General features: G+C 36.7%; 2 protein-coding genes across 9 annotated transcripts in view; both read right to left on the bottom strand.

Moving 5' to 3' along the window:
- Positions 1-211: 211 nt before the first annotated feature.
- The window catches only part of LOC112574909, a 39,522-nt gene continuing 20,892 nt past the window's right edge, over positions 212-18,841 (bottom strand). For 4 of the 8 annotated variants that reach the window (XM_025256277.1, XM_025256276.1, XM_025256274.1 and 1 more), the window contains exon 13: positions 212-891. In XM_025256277.1, coding sequence (XP_025112062.1) covers positions 545-891 — 347 coding nt within the window. In that variant the 3' untranslated portion in view covers positions 212-544. Of the gene's footprint in view, positions 892-1,536; positions 1,902-2,210; positions 2,652-2,816; positions 2,999-3,350; positions 4,032-4,329; positions 4,382-4,533; positions 4,652-4,829; positions 5,034-5,233; positions 5,357-6,277; positions 6,418-6,831; positions 7,039-8,628; positions 9,972-10,016; positions 10,143-10,804; positions 10,894-18,841 lie in introns of those variants that run through there. The other 4 variants (XM_025256278.1, XM_025256282.1, XM_025256281.1 and 1 more) reach the window with 4 other exon arrangements.
- Positions 12,365-18,841, bottom strand: part of LOC112574907 — a 12,149-nt gene continuing 5,672 nt past the window's right edge. Inside the window, exons 10-16 of the mRNA XM_025256271.1 lie at positions 18,274-18,379; positions 17,147-17,237; positions 16,098-16,751; positions 15,590-15,780; positions 14,547-15,008; positions 13,955-14,316; positions 12,365-13,390 (exon numbers count right to left, since the gene is read on the bottom strand). Coding sequence (XP_025112056.1) covers positions 13,035-13,390; positions 13,955-14,316; positions 14,547-15,008; positions 15,590-15,780; positions 16,098-16,751; positions 17,147-17,237; positions 18,274-18,379 — 2,222 coding nt within the window. The 3' untranslated portion in view covers positions 12,365-13,034. The remainder of the gene's footprint in view (positions 13,391-13,954; positions 14,317-14,546; positions 15,009-15,589; positions 15,781-16,097; positions 16,752-17,146; positions 17,238-18,273; positions 18,380-18,841) is intronic.

Below are 18,841 nucleotides of genomic sequence, written 5' to 3'. Positions count from 1 at the left end.
ATTCTTTTGGAAGTCTTTTCATGTGCACATTTGTGTTACAAGAAACTCCGTAACAACAACAACAACTACAACAACAACTACAACAACAACAACAACAACAACAACAACAACAACAACAACAACAACAAAAAACAAACAGCAAACAACAACAAACAACAGAATCTGCAACGTTACCTACAAAAATAAAGACACAATCCTCTGTGATGATGTATTCTATAGAAGAGCATATTATAGTAAACACATTGAGTGAATTAAGCGATTAAATGAATGCAAATCCTAACGCATGTTTCTTACATGATGATGATGATGTCGATTTGTAATGCGCAGGTATCCATTCCGAAGAATGCTCATTGCGCAGAAAAAAAAGAACAAATGAAGAACAAAAAAGTGAACAAATATATAAAACACCAGGAAAAGTTAAAAAAAAATGGACAGAAGTGTTTCTTGGTAGTTTACATCCACTCAATATATGTACAAGCCCTGGTTGTCACCCAATACAAAGTGTCTGTCAGTTAGACAAATACACTTTCACTGCAGAAACTGTTTAACTCTTCTGACATCCTACCAACCAGATCAGCTGAGATGTTGCACTAGTGACACCTCGCAATCGTTTGAGGTCGACAGACATTTTGTGTTTATCCTTTGGATTTCCTTCTACATAAACCACGACTTTCCGTTTGATGCCGAACATGTGTTGACCCTTAGCTTCCCACACTACATTGTTGTTGGCTTCGAAAACTTGTTCACGGTTCTTTTCGTCCACTGTCTTCACACTCACTCCTGACTTCTTCAGTGCAGCACTCACAGCTGTCTCTCCATCATTTTCACACAGAACCAGGATGTCTTTACTCAACAGCTTGGGCTGTCCTTCGACCTTTTGGTTGGCACCAACTGTTACAAGAAACAAGCAGAGGAGCAGCAACAGTTATAACAAATTATGTTAAGGCACCAGTTTAATGAATATTTATGTTCCTGTCAACCACCGTTTGCTCACACACACTATAAACGTTAACAGCTACTCAGGTACACAAGTTTGCTTTGAAGACTATTTAGGTAAATTACCGATCGTATTGCAAAGGTATATAAATAGAAGTATAATTAAATGAGCGTGTATATACGTATACCTAAATACAAAGCCATTGATTAAATAAAATAATAAGAACAGATATTAAATACTGCTTTACTATTAAAGGGAAATGACTTATGCTGAATATTTTTTTTATAGATCTTGTAATATGTAATTATATGTCTTAACATTTTTCTTTTTAGAATGATGTCTCTATTTCTCAGCATTTGTATTTTCTGAAATAAAGAACATTTTCCTTAGGTTACCTGCTTACTCACAAAAAGAATCAACACAGAAACTGGTATATTACAACTTCTAATTCCTATAAGCTCACCAACGAATAAATGCGCTAGTTCTGGAGATTTACTACCTCATTATTCCATTTTTTGCAGACTATTAGTTTCAGTATCCAATCTCTCTTGATTTATTTTAAATTTAATGTACGTTAGAAAGGTCTGAGGTACATGTACCTGATTTAATGACGCAAAGGGTTTGAAGTAATTTCATGACTTCGTTGGCACATGTCTTGCAGTCGTGTGGATAGTCACCATTGTGACCTTTGTCATCATGGTAAACTTCTATTACTGTCGGACCATCCGTGGGCGCTGTGGTTCTGCTGTCATACCTCCAAAAGTCGACAGTATTCTTGTCGGCAAGTTGTGACACATCAAATCTCGCTAAGATTGCAGGTGGACAAGTAAAACTGTCTTTAAAGAGGTAAGGCTCGCAGCACTGCGGGGCGATGTTTGGTAAACAACTGGCAGCCCATAGATGGAGTTTTGGGACTTCCTTTCGGAGACCATCAACAAAATCCTTAAAACTTGAGCTTTTAGCACTGCAATAAACCAGATTACTAAACGTCACACAGCTACACACGTTTAATCTAGTTATATTCATATGTCCTTCTTTGTTTCCAGTCTAAAAATAGTAATGAGAATGCGTTGTTTTAATTGTGCTACCAAGAAATATGAATTATCACCAGCAAAACCACCACCACCACATTCAACACCACCAAATACCACAACCACCACCACAACCACCACAACCACGACAGAAATGCTCACGCCTTCGTTCAGGAAAGATCATCTAAGAAAGCTTAAATACTAAGACTTAAAGTTGTAAAGTATAAGTTATAAAACCTCACTTGTAAGCCTCATCAGCTATGATGTACATAGTTTTAGCAAGCTTCAAAAGTTTGTCGATCCTTTCTTTTGTATCTTCTTTCTCGAAAGTTATCAGTTCACACGATCCTGACATTTCTTTGGAGGCCATCGACAGCTCTGTGTAAATCACATGACTTGCTGCTCGACTCTTTCTTCCAGTGGAAACCACGTGAACCTTGTGACCGTCGGACATCCATCGTTTGCCTGCCAACACCAGCATCCTCGTCTTCCCTGAAGCTGGCGGCCCCGAGAGGAAGACCCGAGGACTGTTTGTGTTTAGTATCTCCCACTGCTGGGGCTGTAGTATTGGCTTGGTGAACAGCTCACCTGTCATCCACACACAGTCTTCCAGTGTCTTGGGTAAGATGCCACTTTGATGATCCGGAATGTTCAAAGACCAAATGGTTGCAGGTCCACAGAACCTGTTATTATCAATGAAGTTATCTTTTAATGAAATGGAATTAAAAAAAAGATTGTTACAAATGTGACCTAAAAGAGAAGTAAGCGGTCGCAATAAAGATAATTTTAAATGATCCCTCTTTCTTTTTTAGGATATTTAATAATCATTATCGCTATCCACACTTTACCTTGCAACTTTATCAGCGTACTCGTCGTCGCTAGCGAATGCTTTGTTCTGTGCTTCAGGAAATCGACTGTTGAACCACTTTTTAATATTTTGCTGTCTATCTGGACTCCACATATGATCGCCACAGAGACATTTGTTAGAAATGTCAGCAGTCTCCGGAAATCCAAGACACTTCTTTAAATTCTGAAATTTAAGTTCACAATTTAGTAAGAAATGAGGTAAAGAAAAACTAATTAGCATAAGAAAAACATATGTAAATATAAACCAAATTTTACCTTTATTGTATTGTCGCAAATGATGTTTTTAAAGTTTTACAAAAAGAGACATGCTGTTTATTTTGATATTGTCGTTATTCGAAAAGGCAAAAACTCACAAATAAACCTTAATGAAACATAGTTGGCAAAATGTTAAGGCGAGTATAAAATACGCATTGGAGTATTGCTTCCGCGGAAATAGAATAATAGTAAAACAAAGAAGTTCAGTAAAAATCCTTTAACAAGATAGGTAAGAATCAAGCTCTTTTCAAAACACTTACTTGTGCCACATCTTGGTCTTCATTCAGGACAATCCTTAGACGTTCTTCCCAAAGATTTGGCAGAATTAATAATTTTTGAACCTGCATTTGTTGGTTTTGATTAGTTATGCGATCTGACAGAAGATGTTGTAACATTTTCTCTGCCTCGTCCAGTTGTTTACAGCCTTGTTTCAGCTCCTCGACCACCATCTGGGTTGTATCCTCTACCTCTACCTCATTATTTTGACACCCACCAGAACAAGTCTTCACCACCCCGACCACCAGCCCGTGATGTCGATGAATGATAAGGATGTCAAAGTCTCCGTAGTGTTTGTCAGACTTCCTCAGTTCACCAGGCATTGGTAAACTGTGATCAGCGAACTCGTTCGTAGGATTAGCCAAGTACTTCTTGTAGTCGAACTGCGATATGACAAACATCACTTCACTTTCAAAAATTGCTAGAAGGTTAAGATTTTTCAAGACCCGACCCATGGCCATGTCGTGCTTCACAGTTTGTTGATCGGGGGGGTTAGTGATGTACACGTCTTCTCCAGCAAAGGTGGTCAGTTCATATGTGTTGTCATTGAAGTACAACGGCGGCACAACATAGGATTTTGTGTTATACTCGGGATATGTCTTCCGGAAACCATTGGAGAGGTCAGTCAAGAAGTTCTTTGTAGTTTTAACGACATCCTGTGAGGGCTGAAGTAATGTAAAAATATTTTGTTTCTTCACATGTAACAGTGCAAGTAAAACTCGCTATGTCTGTGTATTTTATCGATGTATCTAAAAGTTCATACTGTTTGGTAAAGTGAACCGTGTATCTTTATCATAAGATAAGATAACACTTTATTAATCCCTAGAGGGCAATTCAGTAATCATTATGGTTTTTGAAAAATTACACAAAAACTAATAAATAAGACACGTATCTTTCTATACATTGCACGTTATATTTAGCAATAAAAATAACAAACGAAAGAAAAAAGTGTCTAATGCATACGGTTTGTATCATTGGCTTCGTTTCCTTACGATTTTTCGCTTCCGATGGTTTGCTGTAAGTGATAAATATACAAAGATAATTTTGGCTACAAATTTGAGCAATGGAAACGACCTTAAAGAGTTTATCTGATTTATATTTACAATCTAAGGCACGCATACACACTGACATAAACAACTAGAGAAGGCATGATTTATATTTCCTTACCGCGATCTGCGTTTTCTGATGATGAAAGCAATGATCACGGTTACGGTAACTAACACGGCTGTTATTACTCCAACAGTTACAGCGACGATAGTTCCCACTGGTGTGGTAGTAGCTGAACCTAAAACAGGATACTTAGTTGTATTCAATAATAACATTGAATATCAGGGCCCAGAATAACAACATAATTTGGAAGATGTTTATATTTTGTCAAATTACATTATCTCAGAGAAATTGATATTGTATGGATTCTTGTATGATGTTCTTTTTTCTACATGCAATCAGTGAAGAAACTGTACCTGTCATTACAATAAAGTCACATGACTCAAAGTGTTCAGACTGAGAGCCTTGTAGGTGACACACGTACGTCCCATTGTACTCGAGAGTAGCCCGGGGTACTTTGATTGTCAGACGATCAGTGATTGTGTTGTTTACTTCAAACCCCGGGACTGAGGTGCACGATGGTTTTTTGTTTATCCACGTGCAGCTGACGACATCAGTTTCTTGGAAAATTCGAAAGTTTAAGTTATTAATGCAATTATTTGGCAACATCTAGGACACGCTGAGCCATTTTATACACAGTGTGTCAAAGAGTCGATTTATAAATATCCCGGGCTGTTCACGTGACTTGCTTACTCATTGTTTGAAATTTTGAAGCTGATATCACGACGAAGTCAAGAAGTCAAATCATCATTTTTATTACCTGTGTTGCTTTGATGGATGACTTTGACGTCTTGTCTCGTGACCCTGAGGTCAACACTGAAGATACATGTGAATGTTGTCGGTTCATTCTCCTTCACACTTGTAACATGGCAACTTGTCTTATCTGTAACATAGGAACGCGCAGATAAGATCAGGACCTTACGTCGTCGTCATCATCATCATCATCATCATCATCATGATAATGATAATGTGAAGTTTACTTTATGTGATACAAATATTTTGTAATTTTACTTTCCTATACTTCACGAATATATTAATATATAAATGTGGACAAAAGATTACTATCATGCAAAAGATTTCTAAAAATTGGAATCAGGTCAATCCATTCACAGTGCAATCAAAAAATCTTATCTTTTTGTTCATCATCAGGAAATTTTACACAATTCTATCAATATTACCAACGTGCTTCATTAAGCATAAGGATATTAGTATATTACTAACAGGAGTGCCTGGCTTCTATCATTTTTCATTACGTCCTCTGACCTGTTGTCAGCGCCAGACTCACGTGCACCAAGCCTACCCTGGGTACATTAGGGGTGTGAGACGTTGATGGGCTTTGTAATAAAGAGGAAATTTAAAACTACAAAGATTAACCCGTCTCCCGTTCTTACCCTATGGTTTAATTTTTGGTATTGTCCGGACTTTGACAGTGTTAAGGACTTTGTAGAAGATGTATTTTTTTCTTTCATTTAAAAATAAGACTGACTATTTAGGAAATGGAAAACAAACTTGGAGCAGCATACACAAGCTGATAATAATCATTGATGTGCTCTTTTTTAAAGAAAAAAATCTAAACAGATGGTATCAGATATCAGTTATGTGCACCACACAAACACACAATCTGAATAAGAAGATTACAAATAAATATCTTCATTTTTCGTCTCTTCAACAAGGCATAATTACTGTGTATTATAGTCAATGACATTACTATGCATTTTACAAACAATTATTCTACAATAACTACTAGGCAATTAGAAATATGCTAAAACGGGATAAAGTTTACTAAAATAAGAAAATTACTGACCTTGTGCTAAAGCTCTTGAATTCAATGAGATTTGAAGGCTCAAGAGTAAAGTAGAGACAATGAGACAAAGCGGAAATGACGTGCTAGAGGTATAAATGTCACGTGATCTTCCACCTCCTTCCATCGTATTGGATGTCACTCTGAAAGTAGTGGTATTACATGTACGTGGACAACATCCAGTGTTCTTAGAGATATACAGAAGTGGACAAAGGACGAATTAAGGCAAACGTGAAGAGGTCAACTACTCACTTCATTTATGATCTTCTGACAGCTGTTGTACTTGCACACTTAAACCTCATTAACTTATTTACTTTTGTAATTAAAAAAAAATAAGTTTAGTATAAAATAAAAGATCAACCCTGCAGGTTTTAGTTACGTGAATTTTAAATGTTTTACATTTTCCAGTTCTAGCTCATTCAGTCGGGGTAGGTTACATTTGCGCACTGAACTTCTACCGACTTCCTTGTCGATACACAAAGTGGTGAAAATAGTGATTGAAGCTACATTAGCAGACAAACTTCTGTTGTTATTATAATAATAAACTCAAAACTCACCTCACGAGTCTGAAAAAATGACGGAAGCTCAAACAAATTGCGTGCAGAGGACTTCTTCTTGTTTTTCTTTTCGAAAACTACTGAGGCGCTTCTTCAGTTTTTGAGAAACTTGCCATGATGTAGATTTGCCTAGAACCTATTTTAGCACAGCGTTTCTTGTTTCACTTCCGTATTTGAGTTTCAACTCTTTTATGTCGGTTGAGGTGACTGTGAAGTAAGCAGACACCGATCATACAAAAAAGTAAAACGCAATATACTGCTGAATATATATTTCATTAAGATATCCAACCATCTGCTACAAGCTAGATCACAAGTGTTACCACATGAAATGGTGAAGGTGACTTATAGCCACTATGTCCGATGGCAAATATCAAAGTATTAATACCTCACTTGATCATTTACTAGCTTTGTCTATATTAGAGGTTGATAACCTAATGACAGCTACAAAAAGTTCTTGAATAGATATACTAATCAGTTTGTATTTTTTCTTTGTGAATTTAATAATAGTGATCTCAATACCGAATTCGTCTTCCGGTATCAACATGTTCTACTCTAGAGAATTGGTTTTTGTACAAATGTATAACTCTCTCTCTTTCTCTCTCTCTCCTCTCAAATACGTTTTCACGCATATTCAGGCTTCCCTTGGGGAGATCTGAGATTGGTTCATCGTATCCTAAGACAATCACAAAACGTGACAAATGTTCAACCAAAAGCTTTAGAGATTAAGTTGTGGGGGAATAGCAAGACCGAGGCACTGCGAAGTTGTTTTAAGACAATAGCAGTTGTTTGTAACAGATTCTGAGTTGACAATGAAGTTACAGAAACAGGGAAAGCCTAAATACACTTCAGGGAAAAAATGAGTTATTTAGTTAAAAACGATCAAACTGTTTGACAGCAAGTAGCTGTGGATCAGTACAGACCTTCAACCTCGCATTGTTGTCACCAAACACGCGTTTGTTCAGGGTGTTATGGTAAAGGTAAGAGATTAGAACAAAGAATTTCAATATAAACAAGGCTGAAGAAGACTGAGTATAATAAAATTATGTGAATGAAATGAAATAGAGGCAGTGCACGTGATACCTGGATGGAACTATACGAAGTAATAAGTCACAAGACAAAGAGCAAATTGAATGTGCTGTTGTAGGCCTCGCTAATGAATTGGGTTCGCTACTCCTGGTAATTGTTTTTACTTGAAATCCTTTGACAGTGTGTGTATCACCTGCGTAACTGGCCGGCTCCCACCTTTAATTCGGTACCACGTGGACTGTGTCACCTTCGAATGTCTTTTTTTTTACATGAAGATGGCGATCCCATGAGAAACATTAGAGAACTGTCTTCTATCAACATATACCACTGCTCTACTGTAGGGCTGGCAAGCGGAAGAAATCTCTCATCATGCTCACTGAGTGCTTGAGTGCAATTGATAGAACAACATTTGGAAATTAATTGGAATCGTTAATAATCAGCGTGTGGCGGTTCTGCAGAAGTTGTGAAAATCTTTAATTATTCTTTCACTTCCCAGAAACATGATGAAGTACAAGCATAACGACTTCATTTTGTGATTAATAGAATAAGGGAAGTATAAAATTAAAGGTCAACCCTGTATATTTTAATTACGTAAGTTTAAAATCTCTTAAGTTTTCCAGTTCTAGCTCATTCAGTCGGGGTGGGCTACATTTGCGCACTTAACTTCTACTGACTTCCTTGTCGATACACAAAGTGGTGAAAATAGCGACATTGAAGCTACATTAGCAGAGAAACTTCTGTTGTTATTATAATAATAAACTCAAAACTCACCTCACGAGCCTAAAAATTGACGGCAGCTTAAACAAGTTGTGTGGAGAATACTTCTTCTTGTTTTTCTTTTCGAAAATTACTGAGGTGCTTCTTCAGTTTTTGAGAAACTCGCCATGTTGTGCATTTGCGTAGAACTTGTATTTAGGATACCGTTTCTTGTTTCACTTCGGGAATCGAGTTTCAACATTTTTATGTAGGTTGAGGTGACTGGGAATTAAGCAAACAACGATCACATACTACACAATATCTTGCTGGATATATATTTCATTAAGACATCCAACCATATGCTTCAAGCTAGACTACAATGGTTACTATATGAAATGGTGAAGGTGACTTATAGCCAGTATGTACGATCGCAAATTTCAAAGTATTAATACCTCACTTGATCATTCACTAGCTTTTTCTATATTGCCATAGTTAGGTAGAGGATGAAAGCCGCTGTTTCAGGGATAAAATGGAAAACTCCGTGTCAAAAAGCATCTAAATTTTGAGAGTAATGAAACGGATTCAACACTCAGGCCAGTACAAAAAGCGGAGGCAAATCCCTCTATGAAATAGTTGGAGGATATCCTCTGCCCCAGGGCAAAGCAGAGAAGAAAATTGCGAAAATGTTATCGCGACGAATCGTATTTAGAAAAGAAAGATGGGATATTTATAGGATAGGAACGGATATGACTAGTTGGAATAGTACTGACGATGTGATCCTAGGAAAGCTCAGAATAAGAAGAAGGAGCTACATTTCATGACTTTGATAATGATATTAAAAAGAATGTATAGTTTCGGCACTTCAGGATACCTTATCACTTGGTATTTCTTGAAAAAGCAGTTGGAAGGTGAAATGCTTCCTTTCAACTTTTTTAACATGTGGGGTGTGGGTGTGTCTCCCCGTTTTACTTTATCTGTGATGGGTATTGGAGCCTTTCTATTTTGAATTATTATTTAGTTTGATGCAGTGCTTATAAAATCATTTCATTGGATAACATATTTAAAATCGGTTGACTGGCATTTGAATGAACAACTTTGTTCCTTCCTCATATTCTCAATGGGGAAAATACAGTGTCTGTGTCTAACATTGTACCAAACACCTATATTCCCGCATTCTTATACATTCTTTAACTTCATATACTCCCTGCTTTTAGTCTTTTACTTAAAATACCATGTAAGGGGTCAAAATGTCTTGTGACACGAACTGGTCTGTGACCATGAGTTCCATTAATGGCTTGAGTCATCTTTCCCGACTTTTATTAGTAAACGAAATAAGTTTAAAGTTTGAGGAGTGAGTCACTGCATGGGAATCACCGGTTCTTTTAAGGTAATTAATAAGGTAACTAAGCAATAATAATATGGTAATACGGGATAAAATTGACTAAAACGAGAAAATTACAGACCGTGTGCTCTTGAATGCAATGAGATTTGAAGGACACGTAGACACAATGAGACGAAGCGGAAATGACGTGCTAGAGGTATAAATGTCACGTGATCTTTCACCTCCCTCTATTGTATAGGATGTCACTCTGAAATGGTGGCATAGAAGTAATTAAAATACATCCAGTGTCAAAATATCAACTGCCATGGTCACAGTCATCATATCTGTTTGATCGTGTAGTATTCTGTAGAAAGAACATTCTAGAACTGAGCAGTAAGCGAGTTCAGACTGAAACGCTTTTCCGACTTTATTAGGATTATGGGAAACAGTTCGAAAAGAAGAAATAAAGCAAGGGCAGTCCGATGGTACAGCGGTTCCCTCCTGTCATCAGTACAGTGAAGGTTGGATGGCTTGGGCTTAGCTTTTGTCTTAGGCAAGCTGTTCTTCCTTCTGTCACACTTCTTTACAGGGCTGGCTGCCTTCAATGATACAGCCTACATTGTTTGCTCCGCGGAAAATACCCATTCCCCGGCCTCCTTCATCACCGCTGTTGTACTTGCATACTTAAACCTCATTGTTTTATTCAATTTTGTGATTAAAAGAACAAGTATGAAATACAAGGTTAAATTTGTAGTTTTTTATTATGTAAATTTTAAATCTTTTAAATGTCCAGTTAGAGCTTATTATGTGGGCGAGGGTCTAAACTTCTAACGACTTTTATGTGGACACAAAGTGGTGTAAACAGTGTCCTCTATGCTATTTTGGCAAAGAAACGTCTGTAGTTATGATAATAATAAGCTGAATACTCACCTCACGAACCTAACAAATTCCGACGAAACCTTAAACAGATTGTGTGAAGAAGACTTCTTGTTTTTCTGTTTGAAACTACTTAGGTGCTTCCTCAGTTTATGAGAAACTCGCAATGTTGTGGATTAGACTAGATCGTATTTTTAGCACAGTGTTTCTTGTTTCATTCGGTATTGGAGTTTCAACACTTTTATGTAGGGTGAGATGACTAGAAAGTAAGCAGACAACGATCATAAAAGAAAAGTACTACGCAATATTATGTACGGAACACTGTTGCCAACAGAGGGAGAGCAGGAAGAGACAATATTTAACAATTTGAGTGTTAAAATGCTGTGATAGGATTGGTTTATAAAATAATGTAACACTTAATGCTTTGTTTTAATAAAAGCGTTGGCACAGCTTTGTCTGAGGCAAGCTGTTCTTTCTCCCTTTGTTCCACTTCTTCACAGGCTGGCTGTCTTCAATGATACATCCTCACTGCTGGCTCAGCATAAAATATCAATCCCCTCTCCTCCTTCATCAAAAGCGTCGTCTTCATTAGGGCAAAAATATTATCTGTTGTTATTATAATAATAAACTCAAAACTCACCTCACGAACTTAAATCTTAAACAAATTGTGTGCAGAAGACTTCTTGTTGTTTTTCTTTTCGAAAATTACTGAGGCGCTTCTTCAGTTTTTGAGAAACTGGCCATGTTGTGGATTTGCATAGAACCTATTTTAGCAAAGCGTTTCTTGTTTCACTTCGGTATTCGAGTTTCAATATTTGTGTGTAGATTGAGGTGACTGGGAAGTAGGCAGACAACGACCACATGCTACACAATGTCTTGCTGAATATATATTTCAGTAAGACAAGCCTTCTGCCTCAAACTAGACCACAAGGGTAACCACTTGAAATGGTTAAGGTGACTTACAGCCACTACGATGACAAATTTCAGAGTATTAATACCTTAGTTGATCATTCACTAACTTTGTCTAAATTTCCCTAGTTATGTAGAGAATGAAAGAGGCTGTTTCAGGGCAAAATGGAAAACTACGGGACAAAAGCATCTTAGTTTGATAGTTATGAAACTTATTGAACGCTCAGGCCAGGGCAAAAAGCGGAGGCAAGTCTCTCTATGAAATAGTTGAAGGATATCCTTTGCCCCGGGAAAAAAAAACAGAGAAGAAAATGGCGTATGCATCGCGACGAAACGTATTTAGAAAATAAAGATTGGATAATCAACAACGAATATCACTAGTTGGAATAGTTTGCTGACGATGTGGTTCTAATGAAGCTGAGAATAAGAAGGATCTCCATTTCATGGCTGATAGACGATGATGCTGAAAATAATGTATAGTTTTGGTACTCCAGGGCAACTTATCACTTAGCATTAAAAAACAAATTTCTTAGATTTTTCTTTCACATAAATGCCAATTTTATTTTTATTGCCAAACACATTTTCCTTTAGTTGCTAGCACCTCCTTATTTATTGCGGTTATAGCATTTATAACAGGATCATAATTGTCAAAGACTTGAACTTTTATACCTTCCTATCCATATACAAAGACACGCACTGCTTATACGTTAGACATAAAAATCAACACTACCAAGTATTTACCACTTTTATTGTACACAAGAAATGTATACGTTTCCTGCCCATTGTATATCTATGAAGTGAAAGGAAAGCGCGGTTCAGCAAACTTACCCAAGTGAAACTATCAGGTGCAGCACATAACATGGTAAAATGAAGTGGAATAATCTTTCTCTTGCTTAAAATAAATGAATATAATCCGCTACAGACTGTATATGTGTAGTAAGCTTCATTCTTCAGATTTTGTCATATATAAAAAATGCACCTGTCGAATTGTGATGAGCTCATGCAACCAAAGAAAATAAACCATGCACATATACATACACACAAACAAAAATACAATCACACAAAGTAAACAAAATTGTTACAAAAGAAAAATTTCAAAACTAGACTATGTGTAAGAAAAGCATTAGCTTGAAGTCGGAAACATTAACTTTAACAGATATAACGATATGTCATTATCCGTAGACTGTTAGCAACATGTAATGAGTTGTAGTAGGTCTATATTGTGTCGTGTCGTGTGTAATGAATTGTATCAAGTCTTATATTGTGTCGTGCATGAGTGGGCTTGCTTCTCCCTTACACAAACAGGTAAACAAAAACATTAGTTTAGATCACAACAAACATTAGGAATATTGGTACAACCTCAGTGTATATTATATTACAGTGTTTTAGTTCGTACCCAGACTAGCTGAGAGGTACAGCTGGTCAGACCTCGCAATCGTTTCCAGTGTTGAGGCATGTCTTGAAATAATTTCCATTTTCCTTGCACATAAATAACAACTTTCTTTTTGATCCCGAGCACGTGTCTCCCTCTAGTTATTAACACCTCGTCATTTGTGGCTCTCATAGCACTCAGTACAGGATGGTCCTTGTCAAGGACTTTAACTTTTATACCTGCATCCATCAGCACTTTATAGATTGGAGTGCTAATGGGGTCATCAGTAATTTCATACAAAAACAGTATGTCTTTATAATGAAGGTGCGACAAGCCATCAGTCTCCCGGGAACAATCAGCTGCAACAGACACAAGTAAGATGTAAATGAATCTCAAACTGTTTATTTTATCAGACATCGTTTGCTGATGTCTCTGTATTTTGTCATTGGTATTTATCTGATTTATCTTATTTAAATGTAGCCTTTATTGACATGATCCATTAGCCATAAAGGTGTTTATATATACACAAATTACACTTACACGACTGGGAACTCGAAAGACATACTGATATACTACTAAATATTTAACTTTTCTACAATAAACCATTGCACTCTTTTTCTTCTTTTTCTTGAGTACAAAGCAACACTAGGAGTGGTCTGCTTGACTGATCCAAATCATAGTAGCAAACTAGGCTGAGCTGGTACATGCGTATATATTTATTAAATTTTCGTCTCCTCTCAGTTCCATTCAGCCACAATTATAGGAGCTCCTCACCAAAAATTTTCTATGTCAACCAAAATCATTTATTAATTTTTTCCCCATGAATAAACCGTTTATGGAAACGATCTTTGTAAATTGATCTTTTAGATAAATTACCTTTATTTAATATTTAATTTTCTCTACAAAAATATTCACACACACACCTTCGTTACAGATGTGTAAAGTTTGTAGAAATTCTTTCACTTCTGTTGCACATTCTCCACAGACACCTGGATGACTCCCATTGTGCCCCTCGTTGCTGTGGTACACAAATTTAATTGGTGGACCTTCTGTGGGTGCTGTAGTTCTCATGTCAGGTCTCCACGCAGTGATGCCACATTCAGAGAAAACTTTTGTCACATCCGCTTGCAAGAGAATTGATGGTGGACAGGTTAAACTCTTGGTAAAGGTTTGTGTCTTGCAGCAGACCGGGACGTTTTCTTGAAAATAACTGGCAGCACGGAGATAAAGTTCTGGAACTTCTTTTTGTAGACTGTCCACAAAAGCCCTAAATTCCGGTTGTTTCCTTTTGTACAAATCGACAAACATTTATATTTTACAATGTAACAAATAGACACCTAACTAAAAATAAAAGAGACAGAAGCTGCGTTACGAGAGAATATGATTTGCGCCAATTATATAATAAACTGTATGTGTACTACAGACACATATCATTAATCAACATTCTTTTAAGGAAAGGATTAAAAAAAGTAAGACAAAGACAGAGCAAGGAAACCAAAATATTTAAACCCCTACTTGTAAGACTCGGGCTCATCAGCAATAATATACAAAGATCCATCAGCAGCCTCTTCTGTCATTTGTATAACTCCTTCTGTTATGCTTTCGTCCTCGAAGGGGACTAGACTGACTGCTCCTGGTAATTGTTTCTCCTGTAAAACCCTCGACAGCTCTGCGTGTATCATCTCCGTAGCTGCTCGACTCTCTTTACAAGTGGACACCACGTGGACTGTGTGACCTTCGGATATCCATCGTATTCCTGTCAACACAAGCATCCTTGTTTTCCCTGAAGCTGGCGGCCCCGTGAGAACCACACGAGGACTGTGGTCATTGAGAGCATCCCACTGCTCGGGCTGCAGGACTGGCGCGCAGAATAAATCTCCCGTCATGCTCAGCGAGTGTTTGAATGCCGGGGACAGAACAGCTTTTGGAGGACCACCTGGAATCTTTAAGGACCAGGGTGTGGCAGGTCCGCAGAACCTGTGATAATATTAAATTATTATGTTTCCCTTCCTTGGAACATGATGTAGTAATAACAGATGGGAGCAGATGGAGAAATAGAAACATACAGCTTGCAGACTACAGAATGAGACAAGAAAAACCAGAAAGTGTAATGAAGAGTGTTGAGCTAAAATGCAATTTCGTGAAAACTTAACATCGAAACTCTGTTTCTAACAATTTTCTTGCAAAGTGAATTGTCTCTTCATTCTTAGAAACTCATTTCTTACATTGTAAACATTACAATGAGCAAAAAATAAAATGGCAAGCCTGTGATATCACGAACATCCACGTACACAAATGCTTCCTGATAAGAGGTGTAATGCAGCCTTAACTATATAAAATAATGTTTATCTGTAAATTAAGTGTTTTATATCTTTTTGCGCATTGTAACGTTTTGGTATTAGCAGTAAAAACAATGAATGTTTTTGAAAATATTATCTTGTAGTGAGCTCTGACAACCAATCTGTAAAAATTAACTTTTGTAACTCTTCAAATACACTTAGCAATCCGGTTACACTTCAGGTTTACAGGAGCATGTACTCTGTATTTGTATTTATTACCTGGAAATTATCGCCACATACTGGTCGACACTAAATGGCGTATTATCGTCTGATCTCATCAATCGACGAATTAACAATTTCTTCAGCTCAAGTCCTAACCCAATCCAATCGGCATCATCCAAGTGCTCTGTGCACAGACATTCTTTATGAAGATAAGAAGGCTCTGAAATTCCAAGGCATGTAGCTAGATCCTGGAAATACATCATTTTAACAAACTATAGTCAGTTTGCATTGTTCCACCACGTTAGTGAATTAAAGAGGATTGTTAAAATATTTTCTACCCATGCTAAAAATAAAGCATTACTTGCAAAAAGTATAGCTTGCATGGATAGTTTATAATGTGAAGTACGTAACAAAAGAAATATGAAGTAATATACAGCAACACAAAAGCAAAGGACTTTCAAAGCAAGTCAGCTAGGTATAAACCCATTAATTATATACTGAAGTGAGACTTACACAAAATAATTTTTAATTATATAATAAATAAACCTATTAAGTGTATACCCACCTTTGTCATATCGTCGTTACCTAGTAATAAGCTTTCAAGGCGGTCTTGGGATACATTTGGCAACATCAGTAATTTGTGTACAACAATTTCATTCTGTTCAGAAGACAAAAGATGTTTTAACATGCGGTCTGCATTGTTCAGCTCCTCCCAGCCTTTTTTCATCTCCTCGACAATGATTGTGTCATTTGTCTTACCTGGATCATCACTACAAGCTTTGACCACCCCAACCAGTACCCCGAGATTGCGATGAAGGATAAGAATGTCAAAGTCCCCGAAATGTTTTTCTTGCCCTATAAGACCCACTGGCATGGGCAGCTTGTGGCTGAGAAAGTCTTGTCCTGGTGTAGCCAGGTAGTCGTCGTAGTTAAACTGTGATATGAAAAACATCACATCCTGGTCCTCCTGCTCCACCAAGAGACGGAGACTGTGGAGGACACGAGCCATCGCCAGGTCATGTTTCACGGTCTCCTCATCGGGTGGCTTTGTGATGTACACTTGTTGTCCACCGATGTTACCTTCTTTGTATGTGTTTCTGTTAAAGTACAGCGGTGGCACAAGATACGATTTTGTGTCGAAGTCAGGATACATTTTTATGAAATCATCAGACAGGTAGGTCAGAAATTTCTCTGTCGTCTCATCCATCTTCTGCGAAGACTGAAAATAGAGTTTGATACATCTTATGGTCAACAGATGAAGCTGTTTGAACAGACTGACTATATTTTGGTGTCATTTTTATCCATGTTACGAAGCTTTAACTAAAGTTTATGTATTATATTCTATAGAATATTATATCATATAGTATATACTATAATACTTTAACTCCTGGTTTACCAAACGAAAAATAATATAATAATAAACGACATTATACAAAATTATCATTATATAAAGATGCAGATGAAAACTTTGGTGTGCATGCGCTTAAACCTGTGTAAGAAAGAAATAATGCAGTTCCTTCAATCATAAAAGTTCATCTGTTTTTATGTGTTCGAAAAAGTAGCAACTAAGGTTTTACTATTCGAACATGTCAATATTGTTTATGATGATATTACCTTTTTGGGTATCATTGACTGACCCTCTTCAGACTCTTCTTGTTTCTTAGAGAATCTTTGTAGGAACGGAGGATGCTTGCACACAATTTTACTGTAAAAATAAATTAAGATAATGACCGTTAGGTCCTTAATCACGCCCTTTGTATGGCCTTTGCTTTAAAAATGATGTTTTTCTTATTTGATCCCTATTTTTAATTTAAGCAGCACATTTGTGGCACTATATTTGATAGTGATGACACGTGTAATCATAATTCTACTCACTCCTCTGTCCATTCGTTTAGAATATTTTGATTGTGCCTGAGTGTGTTTAGTGCTCTTGTACACTCAGGTTATAGAGAGAAATGTCAAAAGGAGATTATATATGCATAGTGTAGACAACATATTTTTGTCGAGAACGTTTGTGGAAAAAATACTCTCAGTGAAAGAAAAAATCTGGCAGAGCATATGGAAATGATCAAATGGAAAACATTGCAAACCAAAGACCTTTTCACTACTCCGATGAAATGCGATGTGTTTCACCCACATTTATTCACTAACATTGTGTTCGTGGCTATTTGAGAATAATTTCTTAAAAAGATGTTCTCATCACTTTTCTCTTGCGTTTTGGAATAATTCATGTCTTTAGACTTTGTTGGTTTATTATTAAGAAAGTATTGAATACTCTGTAATGATGACACACTATAATTGTCCACTATTCGATTGAATTTCTTTTCAATTTACTGTTATTTAGTTAATGAAAAATCTATTTACTTGTGAAAATTTATCAAAATTACATTATCGCTGACACAAGCTTTCCTTAAAAGAAAAGGTTGAGTTACTGCCATAAAGATTTCTTATGGATTTAGGGGAAAAGACACTTTTTCTTTTTTTCTGTCCAATCTGTGTAAACCAATCAAAGTAATTACAAATTATTTGTGTGGTAGCAAATATAATAAATAATGGGGACTAGACTGATGAGCAGACAGACAAAGGGATGAGCACAAAATATGTAAGTACATGCAATCATACATATATTCCCCACAGCATAAACTTGTGCACATATATATGAAACATAATTCAACAGAACACATCATTCCTCCATCTTCCCACATTCATACATTTTAGAGGAGACTCTTGGTTAAACTCACCCTCTTCTGCACAGTACAAAAAGAATAGCAGTTATTAAGGCTATCACAACCAGCAGTGAGATAACAATCCCTGCAACTACAGCTGCATAAAATTCATCACGAGGGTCTGAAAATCAAAACACAGATTAAAAGAAAACATTTGTGATGAACATACAGTGTGTAGACTTTTTATATTTCTTCTTGTTATTTTGACAACCGTGCTCTTCCGAAAATTTAAACAGACCTCACCATAATCTCCCACCATTCGAAGAACTTGCTTTTCACCTGCTTTACTATTGCAATGGGACATCGTCTAGATTGTTGAAGTAGTTATATTTTCAATCTGTCCATTGCTTAATTGCTTAGCTTACTGCACAGGACATATGTAGGAAGATTTAAGGTCTATAGAAATACTTTCTGGTGACCTAGTGGAAGCTGTTTTTTTATCCTTAAACGAAAAAGAGATTTTAGTTTATTTCAAAATTTGATTTACAACAGTCTATTTCGAAACCTTTTAAACGGAAGACGAAGAGCAGCACTGACTTTAATGTCTGTATGGAGTGCTTCTTTTTATGTTGAGTTTTACTAA

Source organism: Pomacea canaliculata, linkage group LG11 (assembly GCF_003073045.1).
Source record: "Pomacea canaliculata isolate SZHN2017 linkage group LG11, ASM307304v1, whole genome shotgun sequence".
NCBI classification, from domain to species: Eukaryota; Metazoa; Mollusca; class Gastropoda; order Architaenioglossa; family Ampullariidae; genus Pomacea; species Pomacea canaliculata.
Note: the sequence above shows the minus strand (reverse complement) of the source record. Positions and strands in the feature narration are given on the sequence as shown.